This window comes from Equus caballus, chromosome 27 (assembly GCF_041296265.1).
Source record: "Equus caballus isolate H_3958 breed thoroughbred chromosome 27, TB-T2T, whole genome shotgun sequence".
Taxonomy (NCBI): domain Eukaryota; kingdom Metazoa; phylum Chordata; class Mammalia; order Perissodactyla; family Equidae; genus Equus; species Equus caballus.
The window spans coordinates 56,211,644-56,229,199 of NC_091710.1; the positions used below are offsets into that span (position 1 = coordinate 56,211,644).

General features: G+C 50.4%; 1 protein-coding gene across 42 annotated transcripts in view; it reads right to left on the reverse strand.

Annotated features, from left to right (window-relative positions):
• Nucleotides 1-17,556, reverse strand: part of ARHGEF10 (Rho guanine nucleotide exchange factor 10) — a 169,990-nt gene that overhangs the window by 1,871 nt on the left and 150,563 nt on the right. For 38 of the 42 annotated variants that reach the window (XM_070252797.1, XM_070252811.1, XM_070252827.1 and 35 more), the window contains 2 exons: nucleotides 11,384-11,558; nucleotides 2,480-2,602 (listed from right to left, as the gene is read on the reverse strand). In XM_070252797.1, the coding sequence (XP_070108898.1) occupies nucleotides 2,480-2,602; nucleotides 11,384-11,558 (298 nt within the window). Of the gene's footprint in view, nucleotides 1-2,479; nucleotides 2,603-2,857; nucleotides 2,961-11,383; nucleotides 12,600-17,556 lie in introns of those variants that run through there. The other 4 variants (XR_011433143.1, XR_011433142.1, XR_011433144.1 and 1 more) reach the window with 3 other exon arrangements.

Below are 17,556 nucleotides of genomic sequence, written 5' to 3' on the forward strand. Positions count from 1 at the left end.
CCAGACAGTGTTACAGGGGGACCAACGAGCACGGCGCAGCCCACCCACTGCATCTCTCTCGTCCCAACAGTCAAACCCTGCAGTAACTCTAACACTTGATTGACAGGTAAGATAAAACCAGCTTCCAGATCATGTTCTCGCGGATTTTTAGTGAATTCCAAGAAAGCTTTCAAAATGACGGTCTAAAACACACTCTTGGGTTTTCACCTACAGGACCTTGGTTCTAATACTCGTGCTGTACTTTTAAAGGAATAAAATAGCTGTTTTCCTGATCTCTGCATAAACAACTTCTCACTTACTCTAAGGAAAAACATTTGATTTTCCTAAGTCTTGATTAAAAAAATTAAACTCCTGAAATGTGTAAGTTTTAGGAACAAGATGCCTAAACCAGCAGTAGCTTCCTGCCATTTTTCATTACAAAAGGTTCCGTGGTTTAGAATGAGTTAGTTCTATGGTTTTCATTACAATGGGGACTTTTCAGCTTAAAGATCATGTGAAATGAATCTTAAAATCGTCTTCTGACACAAGAGCACACGTCAGAAACTATCCATAGGTCCTTTCATGGAAACGCCGATCTCCTGGAACACCCCGACCCTACGTGTCAGGTGGGAACATGGTCCCCCATCTTCTAAGCGCCTCACAGGTGACGTGACATGGGTACGGGAAGCATGTGTCCTTTCCAGGAAACCAGGCCCTGCCCCTCACCTGCGTCCCTCTGTGGCCAAAGCTGGAGGACACACACCCAGGGGAACTCGCACCCACAATGCAGGATGAACACTCGCAGAGGCAGTGCACGTAACGCAAGCACTGGGAACAACTCAAGACCCACCACAGACACACAGGTAACACAGGCTACACGGCAGTGGGCGCGAATGAGCCACAGCCCACGCACCCACAGGGACGCGCCTCAGAAACAGGGATGCAGTTATCACAGGAATACATACGACATGAGACAGTTACAGGAAATGCAAAAGCTGCAAAATTAAAAGTGTGGTTTTTCAAGGTACAAATTGGCAAAACGAGAGAGAAGATGAATGGAATGATGATGTAAATCTCCCAAGAAGAGCTATGTTGGCTGCAGGGGAGGGGCGCCTAGTGGCCCAAAGTCCAAGTAACGTCCTCCTGCCCGAGCCAGTGCAGGTGGAGGTGGCTTCTTGTCAGTACCATTGAAACAGGACGTACTCACTCTACACAACTTCTTGTACGTATAGATCACAATAAAAAGAGAAACTAAGAAGTGAATGAACAAAATTAGAATTCCTTAATCTTAACAGGTGGATCATGACAAAATATGCATTCATCTCAGGGCTGGCCCCATGGCCGAGTGGTTAAGTTCGCGCGCTCCGCTGCAGGTGGCCCAGTGTTTCGTTGGTTTGAATCCTGGGCGCGGACATGGCGCTGCTCATCAAACCATGCTGGGGCAGCGTCCCACATGCCACAACTAGAAGGACCCACAACGAAGAATATACAACTATGTACCGGGGGGCTTTGGGGAGAAAAAGGAAAAAAATAAAATCTTTATAAAAAAAAATATATGAATTCATCTCAAAAACAGGTGTAGCTCCAATAGATTTGTCAAAGCTTGTTGAGGCAAGGAAGGGGGACTGAAGTCCCAGTGAAATACTCTAGTGTTGATAAGGAAGAAATTATAGAAATAGAATCTTTGCTAACATTTTGGTGAGCTTCCTACAAATTTTTTCCTCTGAAAATTTTTTTGTCTGCACAACTGATATTACATAATCAACATTTTAAAATTTAAGATCTTGGTTTTACTTAACTTACAGAATTAACATTTTTCTCTATCATTCAAAATGCTCCACCAACATCACTTTTACTGGCTGTGTTATATTCTTAAATGGCAATATGACCTTTTTCTTAAACATCTCCCTACTCCTAATTTTGAACATTTAGGTTGTTTCCTGTTTTGTGCTATTAAAATTTAAATGCTGTGACAAATATCTTTTTGCATCACGCCTTGTTCATAGATTTGGCTGCCTCCCAAGACAGATTCCTGAGTTGGAAATCCTGATTCCAGACACATGAGCATTTTCAGGCTTGTGGTCCATAATGCCAAATTGCTTTCCAAAAAGGCTTACGTCCATTTAAATCCCACCAACAAGGCAAAAAAGCAGCTGAGCCTTTTCAGATGCTGGGCTTCCTTCTTTGCAATATAAAGAGCATCCTTTTTCACTGAGCAAAACTGTATATGATGACAGAAACTAATAGGTGGCAATAAGGGTAATAAGAAAACCTTTTTTGGGCTAAGATTACCCCTGGATCACCAACATCATAAAGAGGAAAGCAGAAGTATGAATTGATGATTCAAATTAATGCACAGAGTCTTTATAGTACACTAAAAAAACCCGAGCCAAATGACTTAAATTGTTCAAGCAATTCCCAGGGTGAGGAAGCCCGATGCAGCCCCAGGTGACTCACGGGTTTACGGGGTACCAGCCGGCGTGTGGAGGTGTCTACTCACCGGTCACTTTGGGGATCCCCTGCAGCCGGGGGACGGGCAGGGCCACCACGACACCCAGGCTGGTGCCAACCATCAGCAAGCCGTGGCAGACGAGCAGGCTGGTCACGGACAGCCGCTGGGGCCCTGGAGGGAGACAAAGAGGAGCCTGGTGTCTGCGGGGCCCACGTTGGGCAGGCACTCGGGGATTGTCCAGAAACACTACGGACGTTGTGCCAGAGAGCCCACTGCACCCACACCAACCCCTCCTGGGGCAGCAGGTGCCCGCAGAGCTCCACACCTGCACACACACTGCGCTCACTTCAACTGGGCGAGAATGAAACGGACCCTGGGAAGCAGACTGTGCGGCCCCCACAGGGGACACACGCATGCTGACCTCGCATCTGCGCTCTGCAACACCCGGGCTGGCTCTTCCAGAGGCAAGTCGAGTTTCCCAGAATCGTCCATGTAAATCATTTCCTCCCAGTCAGTGCAGCAACGAGCCCTGAGGCACACACACGCGCACATGTCACACACATGTCACACATCACATGCATGCATACACGTCACACGCACCCACATGCCAGACTGGTTCTGAGCGAGCACACAGCCACCCTACCCATATATGACAGGTCCAACACAGGCAGGACGGACTTCCGGTGCAACCTGCACATGTCACATGGTGGGACATGCCGTGTGACTTCCCAAACGTTCTGCTGGGAAAGACAGTGTCTCGTGGACCCAGAGTGAGGAACAGTGGAAAACACTGACAGACAACACCAGTGTCAGAGGGAGCGCCTGTTGCCTTTGTTCTACAGCCAAGGCCCCGAGGCCCAGAGCAAGTGAACATGTGCTCTGCAAGGTGACAAGGTCAGGAAGTGGGGATCAGAGACGGTCACAGCCTCGCCCCGCTGTGAACACCTCCCGGAGTGAAGGGCGGTCCTGGACTCCCGCGTCAATCTACCGCTGCACTGACCCCACTGCAGCCTCACAGCCTCCAAGAGGAGATTGAAAGAACTCCTGCCGTTTCTCTGTTTAGCCCTGAAGCTGCTGAGCAGAGTTTAGTTTGCTCATGAGAAGCAGTGGTGAACACTAAAAAACCACTCGATCCTTCTTCTCTGTAGAAATAAAACTATTTTTCAATGTCTCTGCATGTGACCCGAAGGCCATCTTAGATAAAACGCACGAAAGGCAAACGATCTAATACTGCAGCCAGCGGTAGAGTGACATGTCTGCAGAAGTCATTTTATGAATTATTTAGGAAATAGCCAAAAGAACCAAACCCAAAAAACAAACTACAAAAAACAAAGATTTGGTTTTATTTATATAGAGACTTAAATTATTTCTAAAAAGGGAATAGTATTTATGTTGCCAGGAGTTCTGAATGCTTGCCCGTTTGAGTGACTTGGGTTGCAGAGACTCATGGAGCCACATGTCAACCTACAATGCTCTCCTGCCAGCAGGCAAGGTGACAAGGCGTCCTTTTCAAAAGCTAATGAGAAATGCTGAAATTCAGAAATTTAGCAGTGTGATGCTCAGCACCGCTCACAACTATTACTACTGCCCGGCTCTTCACAAGGTCGTAGGCAGCACCTCGGGAGGTGAGCCCAGCATGCTGGGGAGCGTGAGAGCAAACGCGGCTGCGTCTTCCCGGAGCCTCAGTCTCGCTCAGCGCTGAGTACTGCAAAGGTTAAACGTGGCCATCTTATAAAAACCATCTGCATTCGAGCTTAGGATGAGAGCCGAGTCCATCCTCTCCAGCCCTCCTGGAAACCGCTGGTGGAAGCGTTGGCGAAGTGGCTGGGAGACGGCGACATCTGCAACTGGTTCACTGCCCTGGGCTTTCTGTTTTGCTTCCATAAAACTTCGCTTTCCCCCGCTACGCCTGACGTACAGGAGCGATAGACCGTTTTCTACTTAAAGCTTTCCATGTGAATAATTAACTCACAACATTGACAGAAACGGGCCAAACAGAACTGCAGCCCAGCAGGAATCTCATGACCACCGGGACGGACCCCACTCCCGGGAGCCAGAGACAGGCTGGGGGCCTCGCTCCCTGCAGCCGTTTTTCCTGAGCTGCTGGTCATGGAAGGAACATACAAACTGGGCTGTGGATTTGAATAAATTCCCTTTTTAAAATACAAAACTATTGGAAACAGTAAAAACAAACAGACTCTCAGGACTTCTCCCCAATAGTCCCCATCCTGGTTTCGGGGGCTTTGTGTAGAGGTGGGCTGGGGGAATGGTGGCATCGCATAATTCCACCGACACCCTCCTTTGAGTAGTCAGTCCTCGATATAAACGAAAAACATGTGTGCGAGTAAGTTAGATGTTTTTACGATCTATTTGAACATCCTGAAATATTCCGGTTTGGGAAACTGAGTTTCATCTTTCTCCAAAAAAAGGAATTTATGAGTTAAGTTTTCTTTTGTAGAGAATTTATAATTTTTAAAATATTGCTGTGGAGCCATTAAAGAAGCTTTTGAAATACTTTTAATTCTACAAACCACTTGTTTTTAAATGCAGCTGATGAGGAAACAGGATTTCAAAGAGCCCATCTCCACAAGAGGGTTATACCTTTATAGTGCAGACAGCTCTTCCTAAAATATGATGTATAAGTATTTCCAACTGCTAATAAAAACATAAAAAAGAATTCACCTTCCAATCATGAAGGATAAAACTTCACTATTTATGTTCATTCAGAAACACATTTTGAATGCGATCTTTCATTCCTTACGGATTTTCCACCACTTTGCACGTGAATAGCATCTTGGAACATTCGACTATTCATCCTGTGCCAGCTTTCACATCTGTGTTCTGTTCTGTGTCCTAAGAACCCAGGAAACGTTCTATAGTCTGTGTAAAGAAACTCCTTCCTTCAGAAGCGGGTCTTTCTACAGAGAAAGCACAAAACAAGCCAAAGGCACAGAAGGAGCCCGGGGTGGCGCTGGGATGCGAGAAGGGAAGTCACAGGACGAGGAAGACCCTGCATGGCCACCAGAAGGACCAAGTGAAACGACCACAGGGCTTCCTGGAGGAGCTCCTGAAAGGACCAGCCCAGATCTGTTTTCATTATAAAGAAGGCGGAAGCAGGTGAAATCCAGATGTTCATTTTGCTTTCTAACCGGTTCGAAAGCTTTCAGAAACCGAGTGAGATAATACGTTCCAGGGAATGACGGTTTATTCGCTTTTGAAAATGGTCTCTGAGTCGTCATCTCTAATTTTACCTACGAATGTTTAACTGAGATAGTAACTAGGGAATGCGGTGATTTTCCATTTCAAGAGGCGCCGTGGACAGCGCTGCTGGAGAGCTGCCCGGATGTTACCTGCAGAGGCACCAACAGTGGCCCTCAAGGTGGGACGTTAGGGAGCTCCCTGGGGACGGCTCTGAGTTGGCCAAGCTTCGGGGGCCATCCACTCACCTCACAGCCAAGGGGGAGGTGGGTCGGGGGTGGAGGTAGAGGCTGACTGGGTGACAAAGGGTGCAAGTCCCACAGGGGGTTTTAAAATGAGTTGTAAACATGAAGAGGGGACTGCCCACACGTCAGCTGCTGTTTCGAGAACCCAGCAGCCTCGTTACACCAGGCACACAGAGAGAAACAAGAACCTCTAGTGAAGGAGTGCAGCCCGCGGGCTGGGGGCGCATCAAGGCGGCTGTCCAGCTTTATTCCAATGTGCACAATAAACACACAGGCAGAGGGAGTGAATCAGAGAAGCAAGCCTTCCACGTGGGGCAGGAAATGCTACAGCTGAAGTCCTTCTCTGCTCTCCCCAACAACAGAGCAAAGGAAGCAGGCAGGCCCGAGCTGCTGGTTAATCCAAGATTAACTGCTGGTTAGTCAGCTGCTGGTTAATCCAGGACAGCACCGGGAGCCGAGAGGACTCGGAACCCCAGTGCTCAGTCTTGTTCCCTAATTCATAAATAATTTTGAATCTGGTTTAACTTGCTGAATTCCCTTAGGATGTGGTCAATGGTATTTAGAAAAGTTACCCTGATTTGTTTAAAAATGGAAATTCTGGACCCTTGAGTGGGTTACGTCGTCCCTGGAAGGTGATGTGTTCCCTCAGTGCGGACGAGGAAAGGCTAATTTGACACGAGGCCTCAGCACTCTTCCACTAAAAACCTTCTCCTCTGAATATTCCCGACGAGGCGGAAGCATCTGCATCACGATGGCACTCACTGTCTTGCCCGTGACGCAGACCAGACGATGCTCCATCACTGCGATTGCTGCAAACCCTACTCCATTACGGCTGAGAAGTCGACTGACGGCTCCAAAAGCTGTCTGCTGGTGTCGGAAGGTTTCATCATCAATTGTCCGACTGTATCGAGTGGATGCGGGTTAACTCACAGAGCTTGAGCTTAACAGTTTTCAGAACTGCATTCTAAGTAGAAGAAAAAGGACCCAGCTCCCTCTATGCAGAGTCCTACACTGCACGGTCTGAGACCTCAGAGGAGGCACATGGATTTTATCAAATTTTGTTAACTTACAAAAAAGGTGGGAGTTACAGTGTAATAATTTTTTTTTTCCAAATTTTGTTCCTTCTGGCTTTGGAAGTCTTTATCTCTAGAATCTACTGGAATTTTACATTCCTGAGAGAGTGCAAAAGGGTAATTTTATGATCATTGCCATACACACAGAACAAAACCCATGTGGGCAACCTCACAAATGCAGTTCTACAACTGAGGTTTCATATACGTGTGAGCACAGGGCACGTGCAGGACCCGTGGACAGAGGGATCCAGAGAAGGACCGGAGCCCGACGTCTCCACTTCAGTGTGCTCACGAATAAGCGTGCAAACACGCATTCATGGAAACGTTTAAATGTGAAATGGAATAAAACAGTGATGCTTATGCCCATGGAACACTGGCCTCGGGTAAGGCCATCTGCAAAGGGACAATGGAGGAAATGACAGAATCGCAAAATGCAATCAAAGCCAGACCAGCTCCGGTTAACCTTCCTGAGCATCGCACTCAAGGACCCCCGTCGGAGGCGCAACGAAGGGCGGCTGATTCCCAGTGTAACTGAGCTCTGCTCTAGCTCACCCGCCCATGGTGGAAGCAAAGCTTGGAAGGAGAATATGAGATGCAGATAAGGTGCAAAATGCCCCCAAAATACCAGCAAACTCAAAGGTGCTGCAAATACAATACAGAAACATGGAGAACAGGCCAACCGAAGGCACTCCGCTCCGCTCTGGGCTGGGTGCACGCCGAGCTTTCACACAGCTCTGGAAAAGAGACCCAACTCTTGGCACAGAAATAAATGAAGACCGGGGACCGAGGAGAGAGGCCAAGGGCACGTGCGCAGCAACAGATGGCAGCCCCAGGGTGGACGCGGACGTCAGCCTCGCACATCTGATTGCACAGTCTCCTGGGTTTGCAGAGAGGCTGGATGGACCATAATCAAAGGAAGGCTACGTGAATGGAACAAAACAAGGGAGTCAGCACCTGGATGGCATAAAACAGTCATGAAAACTGTCTTGAAAAATGAAGGAAATGCCACCCCAGCATGCCTTTTTCTTTTTGTTTTTGAGGAAGATTAGCCCTGAGCTAACATCCACTGCCAATCCTCTTTTTTTTTTTTTGCTGAGGAAGATTGGCCCTGAGCTAACATCGGTGCCCATCTTCCTCTACTTTATATGTGGGACTCCTTCACAGCATGGCTTGGTAAGTGGTGGGTAGGTCCACACCCAGGATTTGAACCAATGAATCCCAGGCTGCTGAAGTGGAGCATGCGAACTTAACCGCTGTACCACCAGGCCGGCCCCCCAGCATGGATTTTTAAAAGCAACATGGAGAGGAGGAGGTGAGGGCCAGCAGGGCTGACGGGGCCAGGGGCTGGGGCGGAGCAGATCCTACAAAGGTCCCGGTCCCCTGGCACTTCTGTGGCCAGCCTGTCGGAGTTCCAGGACCTGGCAACCTTGGGGAAGGAGGGTGGCGACAGCAGCCAGCCCCAGGGCCAGTGAGACCAGAGGGCAGCTGAGTCAGGACTCAGAGGGCTGGGAGGGCAGCTGAATCGCAGCCCTCACAGCACCCTCCCTCCTGAACGGACTTTGAGCACACGGCCACTTGCTGGCAGAATGAATGCGTGTTTTGGCAATTTATGAATTTCAATTAGTTTCATCCCAACAGCGACAGCAGATCGCAACCGCAAACATCTGTTCCACCAGCATGTGCACAGAAGAAAGCATGGCCCTGAGTCCCCGGCAGAGTGTAGGAGTGCTGTCAGAGGGAGGCTGACGCCACTGCGCTGCCTAAATATAACCAGTGTGTTACGTAAGTCTGCATTTCCCTCGCCAGACAAAAACGGCTGTGATACTTAAAAGGTGACTTGTGCAGGGTTAGCCCACAGATTCCGTCTCCTCCACGTGCACGCAGGTGCACACGCACACTCAGCAACCAGGAGGATGGACGTGTTACTCAGCTTGATTGCAGCCAACCCTTCCCAGCGTATACGGACAGCAAAATGCCATGCTGTACACCTCAAATCATACCATTCTACACGTCAAAGATACCGCAAGAAAAGTGCTAAAAAAAACAGCTGTCACTCACCCACCAGGCCCCCAACACAATCCCTCCCCGGGGGGTGGAGGCCCGGGCTGCCCTCCCTCACTTCCCATCCTCCCCCTCATCTCCCCACCCGCTCACCCCCTCCCAGGACCATGTTCTTCCTCCTGTCAAAGGTCAGCCTTTCTAAGCCTTTCTCGCCTTTGTAGAACGTGACCCTAAATTATTCTACGTTTCTCAGTGCATCACGAATGGTGATCTTTCCTCTCGCACCTTCGACTGAAGCTACAGACTCTTCAACGTTGTTGTCAACCAACCAACAACCAAAACAAGAGCCTCCATCACAGGCAGCTTGATTGGCATCTCCGATCTTGCTCAGCCTTTGACCTATGAGCTTATTGAGAGTGACGTCTAACTTCAGTCCCTCTATGTCCCCGGTTCCCTTGAGTGGGGCTCCCCTCTCCTCTTCCTCCCTCCCTCCCACACATGCACGCACACACACATGTATGTGCACACTCACACACGTGCACACACATGCATGCACATGAACACACACAGCACCAAGACCACATCCTTGGCCCATCACCATGGTGTTTTGCTGAATCTGGTACCAGTGCTTCCTGCAGCTCCCTCGCCTCTGTGCTCTCCTCTCCTTCCCAGCCCACCTGGGAACTTAGGAACGCCACACAGTGTGCCCCCTCCCAGCCGGCTCCCCTAGAGTCCTCTCCCCTCTGAGCCCATTCTCACAGTCTGCATTCCCAGGAGCAGAGGGGCACCAGATTCTTGTGTTTGACATTTTCTCCCCATAAACCTCTCCCACCCCTGTTCCCCCATTCCTCCTCACACCCGACTAGGGTGTGTCCCGAACTGTGTCCCCTTTCCCGACTCCTCGTCCACGTGCCAGACGGCCTTCCCAATTTCCACCGGGCTTCTCTGCTCAGTGGCACCAAATGAAACACATCACTTTCTCCTAAAACCAGCTTCTCGTGCCCTACATCTGTGGGTGACTATGCCATCTCCCAGTACCCAGGTCCTGAATCTCAGCGTTTTCCGGCCCTTCCTCTCCCTAACCCACCAGTCACCAGTGCATGGTGACTCCCAGGGAGCCTCTCGTGCATTCTCGCCGGCGCTGGCCAGGGCACGTCCTCTGACCGCAGGAGGGCCACCGCCCCTCCTCCCATTCTCTTTCCACATGCTGCCGCCAGGATGCTCTTCCCCAAACCCAACTGGGACGGACTCTCCCCGTTCCAAACCCTGATTCTCGTCAGCATCACGGCACGCCGGCCACTCACAGCCCGGTCGCCTCAGCTTTCGGGCCTCTTCTTCCACTCGTCCCTCATGTTCATACATGCAAGCCACACGCTTATATACATGACACATGCCTACACATAGTTACTTGTGTATATACATCAGCTACATGTCCAGACATTCCGTCTACATGCTTATACAGACCAACTCCATGTTTACACATACTACCTACATGCTCACACACACCAGCTACCTGTTTATACACAATACACACATGTATACACCTAGCTACATGCTTACACACACGAGATACATGCTTACACATGCTACCTACATGCTCACACACCAGCTACCTGTTTATACACAATACGCACATGTATATACCTAGCTACATGCTTACACACACCAGACACATGTTTACACGTGCTACCTACATGCTCACACACACCAGCTACCTGTTTATACACAACAGGCACATGTATACACCTAGAAACATGCTTAAAACACATCAGATACATGTTTACATGCACTACCTACATGCTCATACAGATTAGCTGCATGTTATACATGCTAGCTTCACGTTTATACACACAAGCTACAAACATACATATTGGCTACATGCACATACATAGTAGCCACATGACTAAACACTGACTATCTGTGTATACACAGTAGCAACATGCTCATATGTACTAGGTGCCTGCTTACACATACTGGCTACATGCCCATATGTACACTAGCTACATGCTTATACATACCAGCCACATGCATACACATGTTAGCTACCTACATACACACACCAGAGACCTGCTGTCCTGCCCCCCTGCTCCGTTTGTTTCTTCTGGGAATACCCATCCGGCTCTGATTGGTGGAATCCCACCCTAGATGCTTCTTCTTGGCTCCCCCGAGAGCCCTCCCCCCAGGGAATGTTTCCTCTGTTTCTTCACTTTAGGGCCTTGCCCCTGCCCCCTACGTCTAGCCTTTTCAGGTTAACAATGAGAAATCACCTATGATCAACGGTGTCTCCTAACTCAGTTCTGTGCTAATGCACCGTCACTTGACACTGCACCCTTGCTGGAAGGAACCGCGCACACGTGAAATCGTAACACGGGCTGAGCCTGCACCCCGCCCCCCACCGCCTCTGCCTTTGGGGCCCTCCCGTCCAGATCCCGTACCTGGCAGCATGTGGTGGACCGGGGTGGCGATGTTGATGTCCTGGAGATGTTTGAGGGTTTCCGTGTGGAAGAGGCGGAGTGTGGACCCGGACGTAAAGGCGATCCAAATCCCCACGCCGGCAACGGCCATGTGAGAGACCACCATGCCTTCCTCCTGGTGGGCCTCGAGCTGGTTCTGGGGGAAGCAAGGAGAAGGGGGGAGGGCAGCGGGGCATGCATGCGCAGCTACAGCGCCGAGTCAGAGTCCGCAGAAACTGGCCCTGTGAACTGCGTGTGACGTCCTGGTTGTGCACCTGTCCCAGCCACGACATCTCCACCTGCAGCCCTGGAGTTACTCACCGCGCACCCTCGAGGACCCCCAGCAAGGAGACCGTCACTCCCAAACCAGACACCTTGTATATGTGGGAAACACCCTAGCAATCAAATCGCTCAATGTTTTTATTTTCCCCGAGCAGATCAGAGTGCTTTCTGAAACTTCACGGTACTTTCCAGTTGCCACGGCGTCCTCGGGGCTCGGGGGCTGAGAAAGCTGCAAACAGCAGCCCTTGGAGGCCTGCTGGAGGGCCTGACCCCACCAAGGAGGGCTGGAACTAAAGGGCGGTGTCCCAACGTGAGAACGGGCCCCTAGCAGGTTGGAAAATGGGAGGAAAACAGGAGTGGGCAGAGGGAACGCCCGGGAATGCAGAGCCGCGATTGCCAACTGAGGCTCCCTGGGCCCCGGTGTGGGCCCCCCAGTCCCCTCCCCAGACGCCTGAGCAGGAGTGACGCCCCAGCCTGCCTGTGGCAAGTCCCGCAGAGGCAGCCTCCCCCGCTGCTCTCGGCGCTCTTGGGTTCCCCGAGAGCCTGGGATGCACCCACTCCTGGCCAGGTCCCTGATGGCCATGGTCGCTCCTCCATTAGAGCGGGTCCTTCCTGAGCTTCCAGGCCCCACATCTCCATCCTGGCAACCCCGCGCTTCAGGGACCACGAGAGGGAACTTCTGCAACTTGGCCCCAGCCTGGACGCCGACATGGGGCAGCTGGTTCACCGCCTACAAGGGACTGGAGGAGAGGTGGGGTGGGGTAAGCATGGAGAGACGAGGAATCGGCGTTCTCAAGAAGTCCTCCAAGTGCAGAGCAGCCCACAGTTCTGCCAACTCTCCAAATGGAAATAACGTAACGACCCACAGGAAAACCAACGGGCTTACATCTCTGTCCTCGGGGCTGTTCCGGAATGTCTGCAAACAGGGGAGAGGCTATTTGTGACCCACCACACTCTGAGGAGGGTGGCGACCCATCCTTGTATGCCCACCCCTCATGGAAAGGGTCGGCGGAGTTAAATCCTTCACGTTACACCCACACACCTTGCACCTAATGAGCCAAACTGATGGCAAACACATGCATTTTGATTCTAGTCGGACAGACGATTCCACCACACCTTGCTTCAGCTGAAGACTGCACTGGGACACGTGGCCTCCTGGGCCTGCTCACGGGCTGGGGTGCCGGGGGGAGCAGCGGCATGGGAGGCGGCCTGAAGCCGAGCACCCCAGGCCAGCACGGAGATTCCAGAGGCGGCTCACACATGGCCTGCCTGTGCGGCTGAGGCGCGACACCTTACACGTGGAGCCGACTCCGCACCTGTCTCTGTGCCCCGGAGCCCACGGTTCCCTCCCGAGGGCCTGCACTCCTCGATGGAGGGCATGGGTGCCTTGGGCTGAGCGCAGACTCCGGAGGAAAGATCGGGATCCTGCTCTCTGGGGCCGGCTCTGGCTGCACTGGGGGGACACCTCCCTCTGGCCAGGAACTGGGAGCCGCCGTTTCTCCAAGGACCGTCCCATTCTGACATGCCTGTGCGACACTTGCCACAGGAACGCCTCTTACCACATGCATGAGATTCCCGCCTCCAAAGCTGCACCAACCATCACAGGTTTAACTCAAGCCTCTGTCATGACAATGAGCCACTGTCCGCGGCGGTGAATGCGAGTCCTGGGCTCAGTTCTGAGGCTCAGCTGCCCCCAGAACTGGAGTCCCAATGCACCAGGAGCAGAAGCACGTTTAGGAGTGAAGGTTTAACAGGGGTCCACACTCTCGACCCCCAGGCCGGGCAGTGTAGGAGGGGTATGTGCCCAGGAGCTGGGCAGTCTAGGGTGGGGTTCCAGATCATTCTGGCTCCTGTCTATTTTTGATTCCCCTGTCCACCCTTTTCCTCAGGCTCCCGCTGGCCTCTGCCCCACTGTGACCCTGCTCCTGCTTCACAGAGATGCCCACACACATCCGCGCCTTGGCGCTCCCTTCCACCTGTGCCTTCTCACACCCGGGGCGGCCGTCTCCTCCTCCCGTGTCTGGGTAACTCCCTCCCCAACACGACCAGGCCCTCCTGCTTGGGCCCCTTTCTCTGCTGGCTTCTTTCATTCGGCCCCAAAACAGGTGCTAGTCTCACTCACCTCAAATGACAAAGAAAAAGAATGAAGGGAAAAGGAAAGAAAGCAAAGCCTTTGAATGAATTCCTTTTCGCCGTGTCCTCGCTCTCTCCTTCCCGTCACGGTCAGGGGTCTGCTAACGGCTGCCCGTGGGTGCTGTCCTCCCCTCCCTTTCCCACGGTCTCATCAACTTCAGGCTACATGGACCCCACAGCCTCACCCGCTAAGGCCCCAGAGATCTCCCAAACTTCCACATCCAACAGACATTTCCTTTCTCAAAAAATCGAGATATAATCCACACGCCATCAAATTCAGCATTTTAAAGTATGTAACTCAGTGGTCTTTAGTATATTCACAAAGTTGTGCAAGCATCACCACTGTCTTATTCCAGAACATTCCAACACCAATTAACAGTCACCCCTGATTCTCCCCTCCTCCCATCTCCTAGCAAACACTAATGTACCTTCTGTCTATGGATTTTCCCATTCCGGACATTTCATATAAAAGGGATCATACAACATGTGGCCATTTGTGTCTGGCTTCTTTCACTAAACATGAAGTTTTCGAGGTTCATCCATGTTGTAGCATGGGGCGATACTTCATTCCTTTTCACGACAGAATAATGTTCCAAGTATGGAGGGACCATGTCTTGTTTATCTGTGCATCAATTGATGGACACGGGTTATTTCCACCTTTGAGTATTATGAATAACGCTGCTATGAACATTCATGTACAAATTTTTGTGGGAACACATATATTCGGTTCTCTTGAGTAGACGCCTATGACTGGAAATGCTGGGTCGTATGGTAGGTCCATGTTTTACTTTTTGAGGAACCAACAAACTGTTTCCAACGTGTCGGTCACATTTTACATTCCCACCAGCAATATACCAGGCTTCCGATTTCTCCACATCCTCTCCAGGACTTGTTAAAGTCTATTTTTTTAATTACAGTTATCCTAGTGGGTGTGAAGTGCTATCTCACTGTCATTCTGATTTGCACTTCCCTGGTGACTGACGATGTTGAAAATTTTTCATGTGTGTATCAGCCAATTCTGCATCTTCTTTGCAGAAATGTTTATCCAGGCAGAACCACTGCCAATCTTCCCCTTTGCTGTGGAAGACTGGCCCTGAGCTAACATCCGTGCCCATCTTCCTCTATTTTATGTGGGACGCCTGCCACAGCATGGCTTGATGAGTGGTGCTAGGTCCACACCCAGAATTTGAACCTGTGAACCCCAGGCTGCCGAAGCAGAGCGCACGAACTTAACCACTACACCACCGGGCCAGCCTGACTTCATTCCTTTCTGTGTGGACATCCAGTTGTCCCAGGACCGTTTGTTGAAAAGACGATTCTTCTTCACTCAACTGTTATGGCCCCTCGTTGAAGATCAGGTGACCGCAGCCACACGGCTTCTGTCTGGACTCAGTTCTGTCCCACACTGGTCCGTGTGTCTACCCTTGCCCAGCACCTCCCTGGCTTGGTTTCTGCAGCTGTGCAGTGAAATTTGAAATGGAAAAGTGTGGACTTGGTTCTTTTTCAAGACTGTCTTGGTGGTGGTGAGTCCCTTGCATTTCCATACGAATTTCAGTACCTGCTTGTCAGGTTTTGTTAAAAAAAAAAAAAAAAGACAGTTGAGACTTTGATAGAGGTAGTGCTGACTCTACAGATCAATTTGGGGACAACTTCCACATTAAAAACATCATGTCTTCCAATCCACACACGTGGGATGCGTTTCTACTTATTTAGATGTTCCTTAACTTCTTCCAACGTTTTGTAGTTTTCAGTGTACAAATATTGCAGTTCTTTTGTTGAATTTATTTCTAAGATTTTATTCTTTTTGACGTCACTGTAAACGATGGCGTTCACCTCACTTTCAGATTGTTCGCTGCTAGTGTACAGAAATTAAATTGATTTCTGTATATTGATCTTGTCTCCTGTGACCCTGCTGTGACCTTGTTTTAGTTCTAATAATTTTGTTTTGGATTCCTTAGGATTTTCTTCATACAAGACCATGTCATATGCAAAAGAGAGAATTTTACTTCTTTCTTTCAATCTGGATTCCCCTCTTCCCTCCTTTTTTTCTTGCCTAATTGTTCTGAATTTTAATATGCCATTGAATTTGATTTGCAGGTATTTTGTTGAAGATTTTTGTTATCAGTATGCACATGGGTATTGGTCTGTACCTGCTTATTCTTATAGTATCTTTGGCTTTGCTATGAAGTTAATGCTGACATTACAGAAGGAGTTAGGGAGGTGTTCCCTCTTTAATTTTCTGGAAGAGTTTGAGAATAACTGCTGTTTATTCTCTTTAAATCTTTGGTAGGACTCCCCAGCAAAGCCATCTGGTCCTGTTCTCTTTGTTGGGAGATTTTTGATGACTGATTCAAACTCCTTATCCGTTATTGGTGTGTTTATATTTTCTATTTCGTCCTGATTCAGTCTTGCTAAAGTTGTGTGTTTCTAGGAATTTATCCACTTCTTCCAGGTTGTCCAATTTTTTGGTGTACCATTGTTCACAGTCATCTCTAAAGATCATATTTCTAGGGTACCAGTTACAACGTCTCCTCTTTCAATTCTGGTCATAGTCACTTGAGTCTTCTCTTTTTTCCTTGGTTGAGCTAAAAGTTCATCAGATTAGCTATTTCTTCACGATTCAGTCTTGGTGGTTCATGCCTTTCCTATGAATACGTCCATTTCATCTCAGTTATCTAGTTTGCTGGCACCCACCAGTTTACAGCACTCTTTTATAATCCTTCTCATTTCCGTAAGACTGGTAGGAGCACCCTGTGGCTCCCTCCTGATGTCAGAACCTGGTGTCTTCTCTTTCTCGTGGTCAGCCTCTGGATATTCCTGAACCCTCCTGACTGGGCTTGGACACTGGGCTCCAGAATGCTCCTCCGGCGGTGCCTGTGACGCTGCGCTCTCCTGGCCTCTGGCCTCCTCAGCTGCTCCCGCTCAGAAGGGCTCACCTCTCTCCTTACCCCGAGATGCCACTGTGTCAGGCCTCATCCCCCAGCACAAGCTTGTCCACACCCACGGCTCCCACAACCACCTTTGGCACAGCTTCCCCATCAACCGCCTGGCAAGTGCCTCCTCCTGCACCTCCCACATACTCGGCCAACGAGCACGCCAGGTGAGGACTGCTCAGGCCACCCTGCATGGGCAGCCTGCTCTCCCCCGGCGAGCCCGTCAAGGCGGTCAACAGTCCCACACCTAACAGGTGCACAGGCCAGCAGGCTGAGGCTCCGCGGGAAGGCAGCGAAGGTAGGAGCACCGGTCTTAGGATTAACCAAACGGCTTTCCCCTCCGGCTACACACGGAAATCACGTGGGATGTTAAAAAACGCCAGCACTCAGGCCCCATCCCAGAGTCTCTCTTATTTCATGTGGCTGGGTCTCAAGGGCAGCATTGTTTTCCAGGCCCTCAGTAATCCCACTGTGCACTCTCGAGAACTTCTCAATTAGCGATCCTGGGTTTGACCCCGTGAGGCACCACCTTGTGCCTCTAGAGTAACTTGGGGGCAGCAGGTCTCAAACTCCAGGGGGCTCGTCAAGGCAGAGTTCGCCCCAGTACAAAAAACGCACGTCACTGTGACCTCTAGTTAGATCGTGAAAGAGCCATGCCTTCCCCCGGGGAGTCTGTGAGTCAGACTTGAAGCAGCACCGCACGCCCGGGAGCTGACAGACTTCCACGAGAGGAATGCCCGAGCGCAGGCGGGCACCAGGGAGCGCGGGCACAGGCCGTGCTCATCGCACCGCCCACTGCACCAGAGA